A 23,028-nucleotide genomic window follows, 5' to 3' on the forward strand; every position below is an offset into this window, starting at 1 on the left:
CCTGGTGGCTCCTGCCCCTTCCCTGCCCCTCTCCCCGGGGTTCAAAGGGACAGCAACCACGGGCTCAGGGAGTTCTGTTGGAGCTGGTGCTGCATTCAGAGGCCTGTGGGCCAGAATAAAGCTCTGCATCCAAACCCTCCAGCAGAACCGACTCCTTTCCTTCACCATCGCCTTAAAGCTTCTCTGCCAGAGGGAAATCTGACATCCTCACATCCACTCAGTCCATGCCAGCTTGGCCAACACTGCCAAAGTGTTTCCAGCAGTGCTTACTGGAAAGCCAAGCAGTCTGTGCACAAGGAACTGGGTGAAGCCAGAGCCACGGGGCCCTGGATGCCACAGGAACTCCCCCTGGCAGCTCTGCACGTGAAGGGGAGCTGAGAACTGAGAGTATTTCATTACCATGAAAGTTTTCTCCCAGAAAAGCACCTCCAGAGATGCAAGACTCCCTAAACCCCAAGGAAATGGGGAGCCACGAGGGAGGGGAAGCAGCAGAGCCCGGTGCCAGGGCAGCTCACCTGGAGTCGTAGCGCTGCAGCCCCAGCGTGACGGTGTAGGACACGACGCGGCGCCGGTTGGACAGGCTGACCCCGCTGTACCTGCCAGGCAGCCCGAAGAGCAGGTCTGCAGGGACAGGGGACAGCAGGGACAGCTCAGAGACAGGGGACAGCCACACACAGCACAGGGGACAGCAGGGACAGCTCAGAGACAGGACAGAGGACAGCAGGGACAGCCACACAGCACAGGGGACAGCAGGGACAGCTCACACAGCACAGGGGACAGCCACACACAGCACAGGGGACAGTCACACACAGCACAGGGGACAGCAGGGACAGCTCACACACAGCACAGGGGACACAGCTGTCCCCTGCCAGCAGCCCCAGCAGGAATGGCTGCTCTCATGCCACAGGGTACCCCATGCTCTGGGGAGATCCCATGGGTGGGTCACACCTGGAGCAGCTCCAGCCACAGAGAGCTCACACTGAGACATAAACTTTAAGGTGGTTAGAGATCTTAGAGGAGCTAAGATTTTAGTTAGAGATAAAGCTTTATCGGAGTTAATTAAAACAAGTGGGTAGGCCTTGATGAAGTTAAGAGTTAGTAGTTAGCTAATAACTGATTGCTTGTCCACACAATGTTTGGTTAGCTGGGTTTATAATGAAGAATATAGCAACTGATAAATAGCTTTTAGGAACATAAGACAGTTGTAGGGCTCCTCTCTTCTGAAACCAATTGGAGATGGGGAATGGGAGTTCTACCAAGGGTTCATTTGCCATATTTGCATTGAAAAGGTAGAAAGGTCAGAATGAGGAAGACTTCATTTACTTCCTCATTTTGGGACCTCTCCCCATGAAAGGGACCACCAACCCATTTCAAGGAACAAACTACTTATGCTCAATAGCTTTTGAACTAATTACCATATGAGCTGGGGTATGGGATGCACCAAAGTTATGAAAATGTATTTGCATTTTGGGTATTCAATACTTGTACAGATAAAAGGACTCTGTAATCACCTGTAAATGGTGGTATGTATTTGGGAGTTATCACAATGAACATTCACTTTCTAACTTTAAACTGTCAGAGAGATTTTGGATATCCATACCAGATCAATATCCATAATGGGAATGGGATGTACCAAAGTTATCAATATCTACTTGTATTTTGGGTATTCAATACTTGTACAGATAAAAGGACTCTGTAATCACCTGTAAAGTGCAGCGTGTATTTGGGAGCTATCCCACAATAAACATACACTTTCTAACTTTAAACTCTTAGAGAGTTTTTGTCTGTCACAGTTGGATATCAGTACTAGATCAGTATCCATATTTTTTTAAATAAATCAACACTCTGGGTACTCAAAAACAGCCTTTAAAGCAAACTTCCTTTAGGGTTAGAAACCCCTTTTCAGACATGTAACACAGTACATCACACACTGCCAGACCTCTGGGGCTCCTTTAAAACCAAAGGACCAACCTGTGTTTAAAGCAGCATTTCCTCTGGCACTATGGAACCATTAACAACCCCACACATGGGCACAGGTTTCTTTATAACTAAGAGGTAAAAATAGTTTTATAATATCCATTATGATATCCATTATGGTCTCCATTGTCAGCCCGGGCTGTGTGCAAGGAATTTGAACACACAATGGAGCAGATGAATGGTGATTTATCTGTGACAATGAGGCAGCCTTTGAGTGTGACAGAGGGAAAAGCCAGGCTGGAGCACGTGTAGAGTGAGAGGAACAAAGCCCTGCTATTTTTACCTGCAGAAAGAAGCCTGACTGAGTGATTCACTTCTCACAAATACAGATCAGGGCTCCAATACACATGTGAAATGAGAGACAACAAAGAGCGGGCAGCTTCGGCCGCTGTGCATGAAAAAATCCTGCCCAAATTGGCACCATCAGCAATTCCAGTGCTGGAATTAGTGAGGATGGAATAACAACGAAGCTGCAGGCAGCTCTCAGCCTGCCTGGCTCACCCTTGAGAGTGGCTGACGTCTGCAAGGTCTTTGGCTCATGCTGGTGGATGGTTTTGATGATATCTGGGTCTGCGTTGAAGCGCTCGCGGTCGTTCTGCCAGAAGTTCCCCGGGGACAGCAGCAGGCAGCCGTGCTCTGGGAGCAGGTTCCTCAGCTTCCTGAGGCCGGGCAGCAGGTCTGTCACCTGCAGGCACACCTCCTCCAGGCTCCTCACCCCGGAGCTGAAAGGCAAACACGGTGATGGGGAACCCCAAGCGTGGGGAGGGGAGTGTGCCAGGGACCTGCACCAGGTGTGGCTGCTCCTCCTCCTCACACCTGAGAGCAGGCTGGGCTCCCTGCACCTGTGAACAGGCCACAGAGCCCCACCAGCATCCCTGGGGCTGCCTGGCCCCACAGCTTTAATTTCTCACAGCTGAGAGCAGGCTGGGCTCCCTGCACCTGTGAACAGGCCACAGAGCCCCACCGGCATCCCTGGGGCTGCCTGGCCCCACAGCTCTCACTGCTCGCCCATCTCTGGTACCACACTTTCACTTCTACATTTAGGACACTTCTACCTGCCAGAGAAACCCTCTCTGGAATTCTGCCAGACTGTAAGTTTTCTGTGCTGTTTAGGTGGCCTGGAAAGGCCCAGGGACGGCCTTGAAGAGCCCGGCGCTTCAAAGGACGAGGAGAGACTTCTGATCTTGTCTCGGTCTCGGTGTTTATTAATTGTTTATCTAAAAGATTTTCTTTCAGCCCGACAGAGGTCTGCACAGCAAGTCAGCCATGAGCACACTGCGAGCCCCCGGGCAGTCACTTATCTTTATACCCTAAGTTACGTGTACAATATTTATCATTTTTCCCCAATACCTTCTACCCTTATTAACCGGTGCACTTTTAGTAATGACCAATCCCAAAGTGCCACCACCACCACAGAAGATGGAGGCCAAGAAGAAGAAGAAGAAGGACAGGACACGCCCCAATTCCTCCATCTTACTTCTTTAGACCCCCCTGTACAGAAATCCTAAACCCTGTGTTTTACACTTTAACTAACTTATCCCTTCACCATTCACCCAGTGAAACCTTCCCAGTCCTCATACAGGCGTCGTCTCCTGTGCAGGATCAAAGCCCTGCCACCAGACACTTCTGGCAACATTCCAGGACTCCCGAGCCCCCCAAGGGTGTTCTCGGCCACCCTGCACCTCCATCCTGAGGTGCTGAGATCCCACACCAGACCTCAAACCCCTCTGTGCACCTCTCTCCACACATGCAGAGGGTGTTGTACAGGAGTCCTGGCCAGCCTTCCTGAGGTGGATCCTTTGAAGTGCTCTAAAATGCACCCAGGGTTCAATGTCTGCCCCTGGGGTGGTGTTTCCCCAGTTCCTCTGCCTGGTGGGGAAAGGAGCATTTCCTGAGAGGTTCAGAACTGCACACAGGTGGAACTGGGGTGAACTGGAACCTGGGTTTGGCATCATCCTTAGCAATAATTCAAGCAAGACCCAGGGTGGGTGTAAAACTGGTGGGAAGTGTCCTGGGTTGTCAGATATGTGTGTATTCTATTTCCATCCGTCAGAAGTGGGGCAGTTCTCTGCTGTCCATGGGGCAGTTTTCTTTATCTCTCTCACAACCAATCATCCCTCCAGGAGATCTCTGCTGTTAACGAGACATTAATTATTAATTATCTGCTGTCCATGGCCACTGAGTGTCCCTGCAGGGCTGCTCCAATCCCAGCATCCCATGGGGAGATGCTCCGCCCAGGGGAGGAGCCAAGCATTCCTGCCTGGGTACAATCTGAGGTTTCAGGACAGCAGAGCAGCTTCTCCACTTCTCGGAGGAGCAGCTGCCTCTGCCACTGGAGCTGCAGAGGAAAACTCCCCCCTTGTGCAGGATCCCTGCTGCAGCAGAGCCACAGCTGGCACTGCAGGAGGGCTGAGCCCCCGTGGGATGGGGCTGGGACACCTCCCTGACACACAGGGGGCAGGGACTGCTCTCACTCTGGCAGTGTTTTTTTGGCGTTTTTGGTGTTTTTTTTTTCCTTTTTGTTGTTGTTGTTGGCTGTTTGTTTGGGTTTATGTTAATGGGGTTTTTTTTGTTTGTTTTGGTTTGGTTTTGGTTTTTTGGTTTTCTTTTTTTGGGTTTTTTGGTGGCTCTTTGGTTGTTGTTGTTTGTTTGTTTGGGTTTTTTGTTATTGTTTTTCGGGTTTCTTTTTTTGGGTTTTTTTTTGGGGGTTTTTTGGTTTGGTTTTTGTTTGTTTGTTTGTTTTTTGTTTGTACTATTGAATTTTTATTTTTGCATATAAAATGTAGGTAAACAGTTCTTTACTTTTCCTAGTAAAGAACTGTTATTCCTATTCCCATGTCTTTGCCTGAGAGCCTTTTGATTTCAAAATTCTAACAATTCAGAGGGAGAGGGTTGACATTTTCTGTTCCAGAGGAGACTCCAGACGAGCAGCAGTGGGTCAGAGCAGTGTAAGAGGCCATGGCCATGCCAGCCCAGAGGAGCTGCTCTGCTGCCTGGCACTGCCCAATCATCAGACAGGAGCAGTGTCTCACAGGAGTTGTTGTTGTTGCCTGGCAGGAGTTATTCTGGCCCCACGGGGTTAGCACTGCTCTGGCACCTCCCGCTGCCCAAAAACTCCTCACTGCTCTCCCAGTGGGACAGGAGCTGCATTTCTGACTGACACACACCCCACAGCACCCTCCCAAACCAGAAACCTTCTGTGCATTGCCCTGTTAAAGGACAGCCTTTGACATTTTTAACTGACACTGGAGCTCAGACCTCTTCAATTACTCCCAAGGATGCTGAAAAGCTGAACTTAGGCTTTAAAAATAGAGAAGTTCATTTAACTGGCTTTAACGGGAAAAGTATTCTCTGTTACACCTCCAAAGTGTGTTTATAGTTACTTGGGGAAACCGGAATAACTTCACACACATTTATGATGGCAGATCATGAAGAAATGTTTTAGGATATGACATTCTTAAAGAGAAACTTTGCAATTACCAACCAGGGATCTTTGGTCCTTTGGACCCAACAAAACCCCAGGGAAATCTTCCTGGGAAAGATAAGAAAATCAGTCTCAAAAAGGGCTCCAGTTTTACCTGTTCCTAACATTAAACAGCACCCTGTGCCTCCTGCAGCCAAACAAGGCATAAATGAAGTAATTAAAGATTTAGAACAAAGGGCCATTACATCCAGGAGGCATTCACAATTCCCCTGCTTGATAAAAGGAGATAAAAGGAGACAAGAGCTGGCATTCAGCAGTTGATTATCAAAGCTTGATGCTGACACAGAACCACTCCCTGCAGCAGCACCAACACTGCAGAGCTCTTCTGCAGGCTCTGCTCACAAAGGGGAGGCAGCCTGGCATGGAAAAGATGGGTTTGATGGTTTTTTCCCAGTTCAGGAAGAAGATAAACCCAGATCTGCATTCATTTGGGAAGGAACAATCCACCTTCAACCTCAGGGAGTTATGCACTCACCCAGCACAGCACACAGCACTTCAGCTGAACTCCAGCAAATCAGGAGCACAGATTTACCATAAATTGGTAGGAGGTGAGGAGGAAAGTGCAGTAAGAACAAGAGCACAGGTTATCCACAACAGATTAACAGGGAGGGGATAGAAGTGCCCTCAGCTCAGAGCCCAGGCCCTCTAAAGAAATGGAATTCCTGGGAACCTGGGGGCAGCAGGCCAAGTTGGAATTCCACATAAAACAAAATTAGATGCTATATCCAGCCCCACTACTGACAAGGAGCCTCAAAAGATACTTTGGGATACTGCAGAAATCACATTACTGGATTTTCTATAGTAGCAAGACCCTTGTACACATTAATGAGGAAAATCCAAATCTGGGAATGACCAGACAGCCACAAACAGGCTTTGCACACACAGAAGAGTTAAAAGCATCAGTCACTGGGGCCAGCTCATCCCAGTGATCTGAAACAGCTGAATAGGATTTTGTGAACAGGGGACTCACTGTGATGTGTTCCAGAAAGGCCCACAAGGACCCAGACAACCACTAGGGCTCAGTTCCACAGCATTTGAAGACACTGAAAAGAGAAACAGTGCCTGGGAAAAGGATTACTGTCCCTGACCCGAGCTCCTCAACAAGGAGAAAAAAATTCAACAGCATCAGTGTGTGAAGAGCCAAGGACCTTGCAGTGTGTGGGGCAGAGTTAGGAAGGGCAGTGGTGATGATGATGATGATGATGATGATGATGATGATGATGATGATGATGATGATGATGATGATGGCTCCTTTCCAGAGGGAATTGCACAGTGACAGTGCACAAAGTGGGGGTGTCTCAGGGGTCACAGATTAAAGGGATGGCACTGCAGGGTCTAAACCCTACAGAAGCACAGAGCTGGGACTGCACACAGCTCAGGCTGACAGCAGGCACACACCTGGTCCATCCTGGCTGCTCTGCACTCACTCCACACCCTGAGGCTGCAGGTGCTGGCTCCCGAGGCTCAAACAAACACAGGGGAGGTGCAGAGCAGCTGCTCTGAGCACCCAAACAGCAGTGGGAGCAGAGGGAGAAGGAACCAGAAGTGCACAAGTGCAGAGTTAAAGGCTGTATTGCTGCTACAGCAAAGGAGGAAACAAAGACAATCTATTTATTTAGTGACAATCTATTTATTTATTTATCTATTTAATTATTATTAAGTGGATTCTTAAGCCCCCTGGGGTGGTTGTGGCAGAGGGAAGCCCTGGGCTGGCAATGAAGGGAAAATGAGGCTGTTGTTGTATTAATTAAAGGGATGGGACTATGATCAGACTAATAATGATTTATTGCTTTGATAACATCAGTCCCAAAGGCCATGAGATTTATAAGACAGCAAGCAGTTGGTTATAGTCTAGGATGGTCACAAGCTCTTGCTTGTAGGACAGTGTAAAACTTTCTGTATAACTATCCAAAGGACAGCTCCACAGAGTGTGTTTTGCTTTTCTAACCTGTCACTTTCACTTCTTTCTACTGCAATTTTCCCCAATAAGGTCTGATTACATGTACACACATATGTCTCTATTATAATATCTAAACTCTTCATTACAATCACATTACTACATTACTGTACTATAAAACCCTTCATTATCTTATCTAATATGTCAATATCTTATCTAATATGTTAATATCTAATGAGTTTCTTACTTACTAAAGGCCTGTTCTTACTTATAACTATAGAAACATACTTATAACTATAGAAACATAACTTATAGAAAGTTATAGATATATATAACTTATAGAAACATAAGTCGATGATTTCTCTGTTTGATGTCTGTGTACCTTGTTTTCACATCAATTTAGGCTCCTCCAAAGGCTGTAAATTACATTATTTTGTGTTTGTGAGGATTTCTATCTTTCTGATTCCCCAGGAAAGGAGGCTTGGCAGAAGGAAGGAAGGTGGGAAGTGGTTGCTGTTACAGGCTCAGTCCCATGGACAAATCCACACAGGATGGGTGAGAACTCAACCAGTGACCAAACTTCACAGACAACAAGGTGACCAGCTGCCAAAAATCAGAAAAACTGATCCACAGGAAGCTGCACAGCACTGGTATGGACTGGGTGGGTGGTTGCACTCAAATGAGGGCACACTGCACAAAAAAATCTCTTTTTTGGAGCACAAATCAGGGGCTGGCACTGACCAGGAAGATGTGTCCAGGCATTCTCACAGTGCCCCCAGTGCCAGCTGGGACCTGAGCAAAATCAGCCAGACCTGGCACTGCCTTTACAGGGCACAAGCAACAAACACTCTGTGCCTCTGGGCCAAGGGTTTGCTAAAGCAGTGCCTTGGGCCACGTGAATCTGGCTGGGATCAAAGCTTACCCTCTGTGTTATGTCAGATAATATATTTATTAAATATTATCATTTATTATATGTATAATAATAATATATTATTATAATAAATATAATAAATTACAATAGTAATAATTTATTATAATAACTGATATCAGACATTATAAGTACAAGAAATAATTAAATAATAAATAAATAAATATAGATATCATTTATTTTACATGTGTGTTTGTATATGTATCTCCATCTGCATCAATACAAATGAAATTATTTGCAGTTTGGCTTGTCCTCAGCTACCATGAACACTCTGGATTTAATGCTAGACCTTGTCACTTTAACTGTTTTTTATCAGTAATCATTCTATATCTATATATCTATATCATCTATATCTATATCTATATCTATATCTATATCTATATCTATCTATACCTCTATGTGAAAAATGAATATATTATGATTGGCTCTTTGCAAATATTAAAATGAATACTGTATGTGTTCTGTTGGAAAGTTGTTCTGTATTAATCTCTTTTAAGCAGTGCTGTACTAATCTCTTTAAGTATTGTGGTAAATATAGTTTTTAAGCTGTAGCATAACATTAAAATAGAAACTATGTGATGTAAGATACTTTTTTTGTAACTAGCTCAAGGAATGGAAAAGAATCAAGAAATTCTTTGTATAGAGATAACAGCACAGACACCAAGATCTCAAGAGAAGAATTATTGTCTTCTTATTGGGAAAGCCCAGACTTCGAGGGACCAAGAAAACTGATTTATAAGATGGGGGAGGAAGCTAAAATTAAGCAGAAACACCCTGGTTTGAAAGGAATGTTTGAATCATGCATGAGATCTATGAATATGAAAGAGGCTATTGCTTTTAAGGGGTAATCCTTTGTTAGCAAGGTGTGCTTTGTGGCAGAGTGCCAGGCACCCAGACATCCGTAATTCTTTGCTCTTTATTGTCTCTTATTGTCCTAATTTTATTACTATTCTTATTACTATTTCATTGGTATTTTATTACTAATAAACTTTAGAATTTTAACACAAGTGATTGGTGTTTTTCACAATCTATATATCTATACACACATATATATAAATATAGTAAATATAATAAATATAATAAATATAATAAATAAGTGCTATGGACCAACAGGTTTCACGAGCTCTCCCGAGCCCTGTGTCTCTCTGAACAGCTCCAGATGACAAAATTGATGATTTCAGGGCAGCTGACAGGGGCAAAGCCAGCCATGCTGAGGGCAGCCCAGCCTGAGGTGGTGCCTGTGGCTGCGAGGGCAGCTGAGACCCAGTGTTAATGTGGCTGTGGGTTCTGACCCGGTGTTCTGTGGGTTCTAACCCGATGTTCAGGGGGTTCTGACCTGATGTTCAGGGGGTTCTGACCCGGTGTTCTGTAGGTTCTGATCCAATTTCCTGTGGGTTCTGACCCAGTGTTCTGTGGGTTCTGACCTGATGTTCTGTGGGTTCTGATCCAATTTCCTGTGGGTTATAACCCGATGTCCTGTGGGTTCTGACCCGGTGTTCTCTGGGTTCTGACCCGATGTTCGGGTGGCTCTGGGTTCTAATCTGATGTTCAGGTAGCTGTGGGTTCTAACCTGGTGTTTTGTGGGTTCTGACCTGTTGTTCTGTGGGTTCTAAACCGATGTTCTATGGGTTCTGACCTGATGTTCTGTGGGTTCTGACCCAGTGTTCTCTGGAGTATGACTCAGTATTCTCTGGGTTCTAACCTGGTGTTCTGTGGGTTCTGACCCGATGTTCTGTGGGTTATAACCTAGTGTTCTGTGGGTTCTGTTCTGGTGGCTGTGGGTTCTGACCCGATGTTCAGGGTGCCTCTGGGTTCTAACAGCACCAGGAGCCCCCGATGGAGGCTCCGCTCCACACCCCGGCTCCAGTCCGTGTTTTGCTCCCAACCAGCGGGCCCGGCCGCCCCAGGGCGCCCTCGTGTGGCGGCGGCCGGAACTGCACCGAACCGCGGCTCCGGTAACGCCGGGGCTCCCCGGGCCGGGGCTCCCCGCAAAGCCGGGAGCGGCACGGACACCCCCGAAAACTGCAGCTCTGGGCACAGGGAGCACCGCACAGGCAGGGACTGACCCATGGAGTCACTGACAGACTGCAGGGAATGAATAAAGGCAGCTCTGGGCACAGGGAGCACCGCACAGGCAGGGACTGACCCATGGAGTCACTGACAGACTGCAGGGAGTGAATAAAGGCAGCTCTGGGCACAGGGAGCACCGCACAGGCAGGGACTGACCCATGGAGTCACTGACAGACTGCAGGGAGTGAATAAAGGCAGCTCTGGGCACAAGGATGCACTGCACTGACCCAGCTGCTGCGGCTGGAGCTGCAGCACTGAGGAGCTCTGCGGTGACAATCACTGCATGGTCACGTTCAGAACTCTTGGCAAGGATGGAAGTTTGACAAGGACGTCTCACAGATATGTGTGCTTGGCAGAAAGATTTTGGCATGTGCAACCTGATGGAGGAATAGAGATGGAAGCAAGTTTTGATACAGAAGAAAAGAATTGCTGGGCCAGTCTCACTGGATAACCAAGGAGGCGAAGGGTGTGTTAGTTAGAAGGGGTTTTTATGGCTTAGAGCAAAGGATAAACCCACCCCAAACAAGAAAGATAGCACTGGCAAACAAGTCAGCAAAGTTGCAAATAGAAAAAAAGTCTCAGAATTTTCCACTGCAAGAAAACTGAAAAACAACTTCTAGCTTAAACTGTAATGTATTAACTTTTAGTGACTGGAGAACAGTGACATGAATATGGTAATTATAGCAGTTATGATAGGCTATAGATAATAGTTAAGGTATAGATTGGTTCTGCTGTATGAAGATGCTCAGCAAAGGAAAGTATATAATGCAATGTAACCAAAAGCAAAGTATATAATGCAATGCAACCAAACCAAAGGGTCTCCAGGCCTGCCTGCAGCTGGAGCTGACAGCTGTGGGCACAGCTCTGTCACCCACCACCCTGGGCTGCTGTAACACCTTGGATACAAGAAACTGCATTTTGGATACAATAAACTGCATTTTGAAGAGCCCCTGCAGTCCCACATTCCTCATTCAGGCTCTTACAGAATAATGTCCTTAATTGCACAGCACCCTGATCTGTCAGCCATCCCAACACCTCCCTACAGAGACTGAAAGGGAAAGGGAAAGGAAAAGGAAAAGGAAAAATGAGAATTTCACACCAAATTTATTTTCCAGAGGCCTTCATCCAGCTGGAGTGACGCTCCCTCTGGAAGGACTGACAGCCCAGATCTGCACAGTGGTGAAATCTTGCTCAGTATTGCTAAGGTGCCAGAGCATTTGAGCTTTCAGCTGTTTGGATTAATATTTGCTTATGGTCTATCCCAGCAGTTTTGCAGTGAATATGAGTCATTGCTTCACAATGCTCATCTCTTCACTCTGGCTGTCACAGGGGGTGGAAAACATTTCCCCTGAATGTAACCTGAATTTTCATATGATTCTGGAATCAGCTTTGAGTTTCATTCCAGCTGTGATGCCCTGGGGCTACAACCAAATTGTTCTGTGCTGCACACACATTTGGCCAGGTTATTGGTCAGGTTATTGCAGAGCTGTCTAACACCTGACATGGTGAGCAAGGACACGTGAAATGCTGAACTTCACTGAGGAACAATGGGCTAAGAACCATGAATGGAAGTGAGGGGAGTCACTGACCCATCACTGAACTCCTCCAATCACTGCAACTGAAAAATCAGCTCCAGGAGCTTTTCTTGGATCTCGTTTGCATCCCACCTTTCCTATGATTTTAACATGAGGGGAACATCCTGATCTACACAGACTGGTAACAATACAAGTGAAATCACTTGTTTGGGTTGTCCTCAGCCACCATGAACACTCTGCACTTAATGCTATACCTTGTCACTGTAGCTTTTTTAAAATCAGTAATCATTATGTATCTATATCTACATCTATCTATTATCTATCTATCTATCTATCTATCTATCTATCTATCTATCTATCTATCTATCATCTATAGCTATCTATTATCTATCTGTCTAATCTATCATCTATGTATCTATTATCTATCTATCTATCTATCTATCTATCTATCATTTATTATCTATCAATCTATTTAATCTAATTATCCATCCATCCATCCATCCATCCATCCATCCATCCATCCATCCATCCAGATTCCTTTGCCAGCTTTAACAAAGGCACCTCCACATCTGCAGTGTTTATGTTGTAAATAAATAAGTTATGCTCTAATCCACTGGCACTTCTTCAGTTTTGTACTGAGGAGCGTTTGCGATGAACATCTTCCATCTGTGATTTCCTGTCTGTTTAATAAATAACGCACTTTATAAAGACACCTCGTTTGCCATCTCCAGAGCACGTGGGCCAGAGGGAGTCCTTAAATTCAAACTGCTGCCAAAGTCTGAGGCTAAGGCCTGCCTGGCTCTGGCCCATCTCAGGAAGGTGCTTCAGGATGGCAAATGAACTGCAGCCTCTGTAAGGTCCCTCTCCAGAAGAGATCCCTTCTATGATAACTACAAACCACGAGCACAGACATTCAGAAATGCCCATTTGCCTTTGGAACACTCCCTGCACAATGTGCACCCCATGGCTCACGGCACGACACCTGGACAAGGCTCAGCTGCCAAAGGAAAGCAATGGAAAATACACTTCCAAAGAATGGTGCTTATGGGGACCAAAGCCTTGGGGGTGAACATTTACAGGAACTGATGCAGGGATGGCTCTGGAAAGGGCTCCGGGAGGAGCAGATGACCCTGGTTTGGATTTTATCAGCTCTGGAATGCGGCAGAGATAAGAGCTCATGCTGCAGATAAGGCCAGGCTGCCATCCCTGTGCCTGGGGGATGCTGAGGGTGCACAGTGACACCAAACCCACAGCTAGGGCAAGGCACAGACCCAGGGCACTCATGACCTTTACATAGATCAGTGCAGCCAGTGCAAACACACCCATCTTAACACCTACACCTGCCCAGGGACACTTAACAACCTGCAGCTCCCTCCTGGAATATAAAATAATATCAAAGATACATAACAGAATAGAAAAGAATACAAAATAGAACACAAAACAAGCCAGTTTGCATGTAAAAAAATTATTCCTCTCAGCTTTGTTACCGGCAACAAACAAGAACTTCATTATGAATTTTAAGGTAATTGCAGACTTTATCTCAAAATTAGATGTTTCCTGAAATATCTGGATGCATCCTCAAAAAGGTAACCTTGCCCCAAGGTTTAGGTCTAAATGCTGAAGTAATTTTCTCCTGGTGGTGTGAAGAATAATAACAAAAGTAATAATTTTGTTTCTGTGTTGCATCAGTGCTCATCAAGGGCAATGCCAGGGGAGATAATGAGAATACAATGAGAAGACAAGGGAGATAACGAGAGCACAGCACAGGCCTGGGAGCTCGCTGTTTCTGCCTGGAACTGGCAACAATGATTATCCCACAGGATAAGGGGGAGAGAACACGGCCACAAGGTCAGTGCCAAGGCTGGGGGAGCTGCCAGGGAGGGGAAAACTGAGGAAATCTGAAAAGCAAAAATGGCATTTCTGAAACATGACCTCCGAGGGCAGCAGCTGGGGGTGAAGGAGGGGTTCCCAAAAGGACAAATCATCAGCTAAATTCATCATTAAGTGATGAATTTAATTCCCTTTCTGTTAACAGCACAAAGATAAAGACCCCACATGGGAGTAAGAAAGAATTTCTGTTTGCAGGTGGGGTCTTGTCAGCTGAAAAGTACAGAGGGGCCATGGGGACATTAACAAATCACCTCTTATTGTGCAAAACTGATGTGAGTGGGCACAAAAAACAGACTTGTGATCTCAGAGAGGTTTCAGGAAAAGCCTTTCCATGGAAAACACCCCACAAGTGGGACTCCCCTGACAATCTGTGCGTGGTTCTGTTCTCCCACCTTCAGGAATGTCCCACTGACAGCAGCAGGACCAGGATGGCACCTGGAGTGCTGAGCCTGTCACCTGTGAGCCCAGAGATATCTGTTTGGATTTCAACAATCAAGGGGCTGGGGAGTGGGAACTGCCCTGAAAACACCTGGGAGCTGAGGAAAGCTGCTGTTGTACAAAGGCTGCAACAGGATAAAGCAAAGCAGGTACAAACTGGTCCTAAAATCAGCCAAAGAAGGCCAGGAGAAGGTTCCTCAGCAGGAGATTGCAGCAGTGGCCCAGAACCCCAGTGATGTGGAGCTGGTGAGGTGGTGAGGGCATTCTGAGACACCTGTACCACCTCACAGGCCCCTCTGGGCTCTGAACAGAGAATTCCTGAGCATTTCCAGGGCCTGACCTGCAGCACAGGGAATGCTCCAGCACAGGTGTGAGCTGCCCCAGGTGCAGGATGGATCCCACCTGTAGGACACCACCATCCCCTTGGCCCAGTGTTGGTGTGATTTCAGGGTTTACCTCAGAACCTGGGTTCCTCCCATGATGATTCCCTCCCAGGTGTGTCAGCCACCTCTCCTTTCCCCCCCCAGCACTGTCTGTCCGTCCTGGCATTCCAGAGTGATTGGGCAGATCCAAAGGATGCCCTCTACCCCTGGGGGGCACTGGGCCATCCAGGTGTCCTTTGTCCCTTGTACCTGGCTGGTGGCTCCCTATCCCTTCCCTCCTTCCCTCCCCGGGGTTAAAGGAGCAGCAACCACGGGCTCAGGGAGTTCTGTTGGAGCTGGTGCTGCATTCAGAGGCCTGTGGGCCAGAATAAAGCTCTGCATCCAAACCCTCCAGCAGAACCGACTCCTTTCCTTCACCATGGCCTTGAAGCTTCTTCGCCAGAGGGAAACCTGAGGAGCAGCCCCTGTTATGGGGGGAAGCTCCATCCCAGCACCACCAGAGCTCCTGCAGCCCTGGACTTGTCCCCACGGGCCCAGCTGCTGCACCCAGCCAGCCCAAAGTGTCTGTGGGGTGAAACACCACACACCCAGCCAGCCCAAAGTGTCTGTGGGGTGAAACACCACACACCCAGCCAGCCCAAAGTGTCTGTGGGGTGAAACACCACACACCCAGCCGGCCCAAAGTGTCTGTGGGGTGAAACACCACACACCCACAGCCCAAAGTGTCTGTGGGGTGAAACACCACACACCCAGCCAGGCAAAAGTGTCTGTGGGGTGAAACACCACACACCCAGCCAGCCCAAAGTGTCTGTGGGGTGAAACACCACACACCCACAGCCCAAAGTGTCTGTGGGGTGACACACCACAGTGCCACAGTTTGGTTCAGCAGCCAGACGAGCCAATGCCCGTGCCACCTGCAATCCTGTGACAGCAGCAGGCAGGTGTGCCCCAGCAGCCCCGGGCTCACCTGTCCCTCAGAACGTGGTTCCTGATCTCCTCCACCAGCGGGAAGACGCGGCCCAGCGGCGAGCGGAACGCGTCCACGGCCAGCAGCTGCTTCTGCCACGGGGACACGGTGGCCTTGACAAAGATCTGCTGGATGTAGGCCACGGGGGCACCCACGTACTGCGGGGACACGGGGCAGGGTCAGGGCATGGCCGACCACACACAGACACAGACACACACAGCTGCCCCAGGGTCCTCCTGGGAAGTCTCCTCAGAAAAAGAATTAAAGCAATGATTATCTCTCTCTCTGTAACTCTGTTTACAGATTTGATTCTCCAGAGTGTGCTAGTCATAGTTTCCCAATAGTGTGAGAGAAGATTCCTAAAAACCAATCTGTGGTGCTGTTCACACTGGTCCCAGGATGAGGGAAGAGATGAGAATCTTGACTCCATGTTTCAGAAGGCTGATTTATTATTTTATGATATTTATTATATTAGAAGAAAATGATATATTAAACTATACTAATATTAACATTAGTATAGTTTAATATTTATCTATTAAACCATAGTAATATTAATATTAGTATAGTTTATCTTAAACCATACTAATATTATTATTAGTATAGTTTAATATTGATATATTAAACGACACTAAAGAATAGAAGAAAGGATTTCATCAGAAGGCTTGCAAAGAAAGAAGTGGCATGGTAACAAAATGACAACAAAAGCTTGTGACTCTCAGAGAGTCTGAGACAGCTCATTGTGATTGGCCATTAATTAGAAACAACCAACATGGACCAATCACAGATGCACCTCTTGCATTCCAGAGCAGCAGATAATTATTGTTTTCCTTTTCCTCTGAGGCTTCTCACCTTCTCAGGAGAAAAATTGTGGCAAAGGGATTTTTCAGAAAATATCACGGCTTTACCAATCAAGTTTTAAGTCCACCATTGTTTCTATAAAACTGTAGATTTCTAATAAAAAAGTGTCTTTTCATACCTTCTAATGACAGAATCTCTGTATCAGCTTTGTCTGTTATTGTAAATGTGGACAACCCTGACGAGGGGAGAGAATGATGTATCTGACTCTATGTTCTCAGAAGGCTCATTTATTACTTTACTATACTATATTATAGTAAAGAATATAGTATATATAGTATAATATAGTACAATAAAGTGATATAATATAGTATAACTATGTGATACTACACTAAAGAATACAGAAAATATATTTAGTGAGTTCTAAAAAGATAATAATTGAAAACTCAATTGGAAAATTACTTAGAACTTCGTAATATCTCATTAGATATACCTTCCTAAATCCCTCTGGTTTTAAATATTCCCACAACTGGAGAGCTCCCAGAGAACCAGAGCAGGGACGGTGTCACTGCCATATTTTCTGGAAAATTCCCTTTGCCATGTGGAAACCCATGGCACCAAAAATATTTCTCTGTCTGCTCTGGGAGGAACACTGACTTTGACCCTCATTCATAGAGAAAGTTTCCTAAACTTCAAGATAGACTGGAATCCACAAGAGTGTAAAATAAATTATAGAGAGTAGCGTAAGTATATCACTTAGTGAGAAATTTAAGATTTTTAGTATATTGTAAATAAAAACAAAATAGAAAACACAGAATGCTATCCTAAGTTTCTTCTTCACACTTCTTCCTCCTTCTTCTTTAAATAGCATTTTGTAATTAAGTAAAAAAGTCTGCATTGCAAGCTCTTTAAAATCAATTATTAAGTTAAAAAAATAATGTGTGTCAGCTCTTAATTAAATAGTTTAGGCTCTAAAAACCTTGTAACAAAAAATTGTTAATGATTTTGTGCCTTTTAATAAAAAATTGCCAAACTCACAGTAATAAAACTGTTTTACTAAGAAAAAACAATAAACACTGAATTCCAAACATAAACTATTGTCTCAAGTGCCTTCAAACCCAAAAAAAACAACAACTAAAAGCCTCATAACTGCCATATTTTCTGGAAAAATCCCCTTGCCCAGGATTTCTTCTCCTGGGAAGGGGAGAAGCCACAGAGAAAAAGGAAAACAATATTATCTCATTTCCTTCTCCTGTGTTTTGCTGCTTGGGAATGTGGTTGGAGATTGTTTGTCCAACATGTGAATTATTTTTACTTAATGACCAATCACTGTCAGGCTGTGTTGGGACTCTGGAGAGTCACAGGTTTTTCATTACCATATTTCAGCCTTTTATCTGTATCCTTTCTCTGTTCTTTAGTATAGTTTAAGTATAGCATTCTTTTATTTAATATAGTAACATAAAATAATAAATTAGCCTTCCAGACCACAGAGTCACATTCATCATTTCCTTCTTACCACAGAAGGGCTTTGCCAGACTCTGTTCTCCCTTCCCAAATCAGGGGTGGAACACGACAGGACTCAGCAGGCAAGAACAAAATGAGTCTGATTCTCTGTTTGTGCTGTGGGGACCTCAGAGCCACCCAGTGCCACCCCTGGCATGGCAGGGACACTCCCACTGTCCCAGGGTGCCCCATGCCCTGTCCAGCCTGGCCTGGGGCACTGCCAGGGATCAGGGGCAGCACAGCTGCTCTGGGCCACTGTGTGCTGGGCAGCCCAGCAGGGCTGTGTCCCCCGGCCATGACCCAGCAGGGCCGTGTCCCCTCCCCAGTGTCCCCAGCAGGGCCGTGTCCCCATGTCCCCAGTGTCCCCATGATGTCCCCAGTGTCCCCAGCACACTCACCCAGTCGGGGCGCTCCCCAGCATGGCTGTGTCCCTCCCCAGTGTCCCCATGATGTCCCCAGCACACTCACCCAGTCAGGGCGCTCCCCGGGCTGCATTCCCTGCTCCCCAGTGTCCCCATGATGTCCCCATGTCCCCAGCACACTCACCCAGTCGGGGCGCTCCCTGGGGGCTGTGTCCCTCCCCAGTGTCCCCACAATGTCCCCACGATGTCCCCAGCACACTCACCCAGTCGGGACACTCCCCAGCATGGCTGTGTCCCTCCCCAGTGTCCCCATGATGTCCCCAGTGTCCCCAGCACACTCACCCAGTCGGGGCGCTCCCCGGGCTCCCCAGGGGCTGTGTCCCCAGCATGGCTGTGTCCCTCCCCAGTGTCCCCATAATGTCCCCAGCACACTCACCCAGTCGGGGCACTCCCCGGGCTGCACTCCCTGCTCCCCAGTGTCCCCATGATGTCCCCATGTCCCCAGCACACTCACCCAGTCGGGGCGCTCCCTGGGGGCTGTGTCCCTCCCCAGTGTCCCCACGATGTCCCCACGATGTCCCCAGCACACTCACCCAGTCGGGGCGCTCCCCAGCATGGCTGTGTCCCCATGTCCCCATGATGTCCCCACGATGTCCCCAGCACACTCACCCAGTCGGGGCACTCCCCAGGGGCTGTGTCCCTCCCCAGTGTCCCCATGATGTCCCCATGTCCCCAGCACACTCACCCAGTCGGGGCGCTCCCCGGGCTCCCCAGGGGCTGTGTCCCCAGCATGGCTGTGTCCCCATGTCCCCAGTGTCCCCATGTCCCCAGCACACTCACCCAGTCAGGGCGCTCCCCGGGCTGCACTCCCTGCTCCCCAGGGGCTGTGTCCCTCCCCAGTGTACCCATGATGTCCCCACGATGTCCCCAGCACACTCACCCAGTCGGGGCGCTCCCCAGCATGGCTGTGTCCCCATGTCCCCAGTGTCCCCAGTGTCCCCACGATGTCCCCAGTGTCCCCAGCACACTCACCCAGTCGGGGCGCTCCCCGGGCTCCCCAGGCTGCGCTCCCCGGGCTCCCCAGGGGCTGTGTCCCCAGCATGGCTGTGTCCCCAGTGTCCCCACGATGTCCCCAGTGTCCCCAGCACACTCACCCAGTCGGGGCGCTCCCCGGGCTCCCCAGGCTGCGCTCCCTGCTCCCCGGGGGGAGCGTAGTCCTTCAGGGGGGTGCTGAACTCCACGGGGCCCGTCCCTGGCAGAGGCAGCTTCAGCAGGGGCGAGCTGGGGGGACACAACCGGGCAATGCTCACTGCGGAGGGTCGTGGACTCTTACAGGCAGAAAAAATTCAACGTTTCCTGAAATATCTGAATGCGTCCCCAGAATGGTAACCCTGCCCCAAGGATGAGGTCTAAATGCTGAAGTAATTTTGTCCTGGTGGTATGAATAATAATAATTAAAGTAGTAATTTGTATTACTTTATAAAATAATAATAATGACAATGATAATTATAATAGTACTTTTAACAACAACAATAATAATTATTATAATTAATAATAAAAGCAATAGTAATAAAAGCAATAATAATAATAATAGTAGTAGTAGTAGTAGTTTAAAAAATGAGCAGGCCCACTGGCAAAGACAAGCTGTGCAGGACAGAAGGCACAGAGAGAGGGCTTTGGCTTCCATGGCACACAAAGCTATTCCAGAGTCCTCCTCCCTTGGACAGGGATGGAAAAGCCCTGGGAGAGGAGAAGGGCAGACCTTGCAGGGCCTCTCCTGGATCCCTCCATCTCAGCATGGCCATGGCTCAGTACCTGTGCATCCCACCCAAAGCCCAGACACTCCCTTGTTCCAGTGGCTGCTGCCCTGCCCCAAAGCCTTTAGAGCCCTCTGCTCTTCCTCATTTAAATTCAAACCATTTCCAGAACTTGTCATTAGCTTCATTGGTCCTCAAAGCATTTTTAAGAGCAGCAGTGAGACACCAGAACTGTGAAATCTTGATCCTCTTGCCACTTTGCCACCACAACCTCTGGTGATCGTAGCTCCTATCCCACAACAGAGCTTTCAACTTTGAACTACTCAGAAATTGAGGAAATGAGGTTACAGAGAGTTTAGAATCAGATTTTTACCCCCAAATGTTCTCAAAAGTGGTTAAAAGCAAATCAGAATTGACCTGGTGGGAAAAGCAGGGCTGCTGACACACAGAGATCCACAGAGGATCTGAACTGTCAGCACCAAACTGAACTGGAGATCAGAACTTCAGTCTTTTTGTAGCCCTACAATTCCTGATATATTTTCCTGTTTGTAGATGAATCTTGTGGCAATACTGACACATTAAATAGAAAGGCCTTGGAATTGTTTTCCTGCAAGGCTCTGCCCCCTTCATTAGGGATTGCTTGGATCATCAGAGGCCATGGAGGAACAAGCAGCATCTAAACACAAGGCCTCAGAGAGAACAACAAACAGCTGGAAAAGAACAACGAAATCAGAAGCCAAGCTTGTCAGATTTGCTCTTTATTGCTCTGACAGAAATACTCTAATTATTAACATTTCCTTCAGCAAGGGCAGGGAAGAGAAAAAGGAACAATAAGATCAAGCATAAGTGATAAACAAAGCAGAGCACGTTCCACAGATGATTGAGGAGGAATTGTTTTCTCCCTAAATGATTTCACTGTTGGCAGCTGTGTCCAGAAATCCAAGGAAAGCACTTGAGATTCACAGAAGGTGCTTCTGCAGAGGGGTATTCCCTGTGAGTCACCCGTGAGCTGGGAGGAGTCAAAATAAATGTTCTTGTAGAATTTGAATCATTTTCAATCGGAAAATTCTGTCTGTATCCTTTCTCTATTCTTTAGATAGCATAGTATTATATACTATAATATAGTATATATTATATACTGTATTGGTTTTAGTATAGTATAATAATATAATAATGTAGTATAATGTAGTATAGTACGCTATAGTATGATATAGTATGTTATGATATGATAGGATATGATATATCCTTATATATTCTAATATAATTCAATTGGTCTGATTGTGGAGTCAGCTTAGATTTAGTCTGACTGTGGAATCAGCTCAGATTTAATTCAGATTCGGTCTGATTGTGGAGTCAGCTCAGATTTAATTCAGATTTGGTCTGACTGTGGAGTCAGCTCAGATTTAATTCAGATTCGGTCTGACTGTGGAGTCAGTTCAGATTTAATTCAGATTCAGTCTGACTGTGGAGTCAGTTCAGATTCACTCCAGGTGGGATGAGCAGCTCTGCTGTGGGACCAGAGCAGGAGGGGATTCTGGATTCTCCCTGAGCTCTCAGCCCTGGCCCATGGCTCAGCATGGAGGGGAAAGGGGCTCCTTGTGTGAGCCTGGCCCTGCTGGTTTGGGACTCACCTCCTATTTTTTTTAGTATAGTTTTAATGTAATACATATACCATAAAATAATAAATCAAGCCTTCTGAACATGGAGCCAACATTCTCGTCTCTTCCCTCACCTGACAAGCCCTGTGAGCACTGTCACAAACTGCACAGGAGGAGGAGCAGGCAGAGGTGCTCAGCCAAGCACTGACAGACTGTGAAACAGCTCAGGGGGCCAGGAGAGCCCCAGGCACATGCAGGCACGGAGGGCAGAGGGAAGCAGGAGCTGCCAGGCTCAGGGAAGGGGAAAGGAGCCGACCCATGACATGGAACCAGCTCCCAGCAGGACAAGCTCTGGGCCTGGCTGCAGCCAGGACAGAGCAGCCTGGAACGCACTGCTGAGCAGGGAGGGATCTGCCAGGCCCATACCTGGCACCAACAGGGCCTTTTTAGCCTTGGCAAGTGCACCAACAACCTGTTCCTGAGTGGGTGGTGGCTGTGCCCTGCTTCCCTCTCACAGGGCTCCAAATTCTGCCTGGAAAGGAGATTCCCCTCTCCTGTGCAGCACAAACTGCTCAGTTCAGTGTCATGCTGGAAGCCCAGAGGAGACTCTGCTCTCTGGGGATCTGAACATGAAGAGTCTGACTCTAATTCAGGCCCTCTGGCTACCCCACAAACAGTACAGACTGTGCAAGAGTGATACAATCTTACAGAAATAATTCTAAATAAATCTGTATGCACACATCTACACACATACACCTCCCCAGGGGCTCTGGTTCCAGCCTGTTCTGACACACTCCAGGAGCAGAACCTGTGCTTCAGTTCATTAACAAACCCCTGTTTAATTGCCCTAAACCTGCTGCAGACTCACCTGCAATCCTCACCTGAACTAGAAGCTGTTCCTCAGAGTGACACTGGCATTTCATATCTACCCCAGTGGCCACATCCCCATGTGTCACCTGTTCCCCTCTGGGCTGCTGTCAGACAAGGCTGGTGACCTTGTCTGTATGGCACTCCTTTATACAATACAGTAACATAAAATAATAAATTAGCCTTCTAGGAACATGGAGTGTCATCATGAGGTGACACCCCCATTCCAGGGGAAAATGCAGATCCCAACACAGAGACACTCAAGTGGGATGAGGAAAATGAGTGTCACCTACAAAGGGATTTACAGTAGAACAAGAAAACTCCCCCTCTGATGTGGGGACCAACCTGGATTTTCAGACTTTGGGATTGGAGAGCAAGAATGAGTCCCAGGATTTTTTGCTTTGGGTATTGTTTATTCTCAAAGCCAGAGATGCTGTGTCTTGTCTCAGTGACATTGAACACAGGGTCTGTACAAACCCTCCCAAGGGGAAAGGCACCCAAAACTACCAGACCAGACTGTACTGACCTTATTCCCTGCATGGGCACTGCCCTTACCTGCCTGAAGCCAGAGCCCCTG

The 23,028-nt window shown here is 47.3% G+C and overlaps 1 protein-coding gene across 1 annotated transcript in view; it reads right to left on the reverse strand.

Moving 5' to 3' along the window:
- Positions 1 to 23,028, reverse strand: part of SCAP (SREBF chaperone) — a 58,903-nt gene that overhangs the window by 18,339 nt on the left and 17,536 nt on the right. Inside the window, exons 3-6 of the mRNA XM_058809883.1 lie at positions 19,384 to 19,510; positions 15,570 to 15,727; positions 2,479 to 2,699; positions 516 to 621 (exon numbers count right to left, since the gene is read on the reverse strand). Of these exons, the coding sequence (XP_058665866.1) occupies positions 516 to 621; positions 2,479 to 2,699; positions 15,570 to 15,727; positions 19,384 to 19,510 (612 nt within the window). The remainder of the gene's footprint in view (positions 1 to 515; positions 622 to 2,478; positions 2,700 to 15,569; positions 15,728 to 19,383; positions 19,511 to 23,028) is intronic.

This window comes from Ammospiza caudacuta, chromosome 1, assembly GCF_027887145.1.
Source record: "Ammospiza caudacuta isolate bAmmCau1 chromosome 1, bAmmCau1.pri, whole genome shotgun sequence".
Classification (NCBI taxonomy): Eukaryota; Metazoa; Chordata; class Aves; order Passeriformes; family Passerellidae; genus Ammospiza; species Ammospiza caudacuta.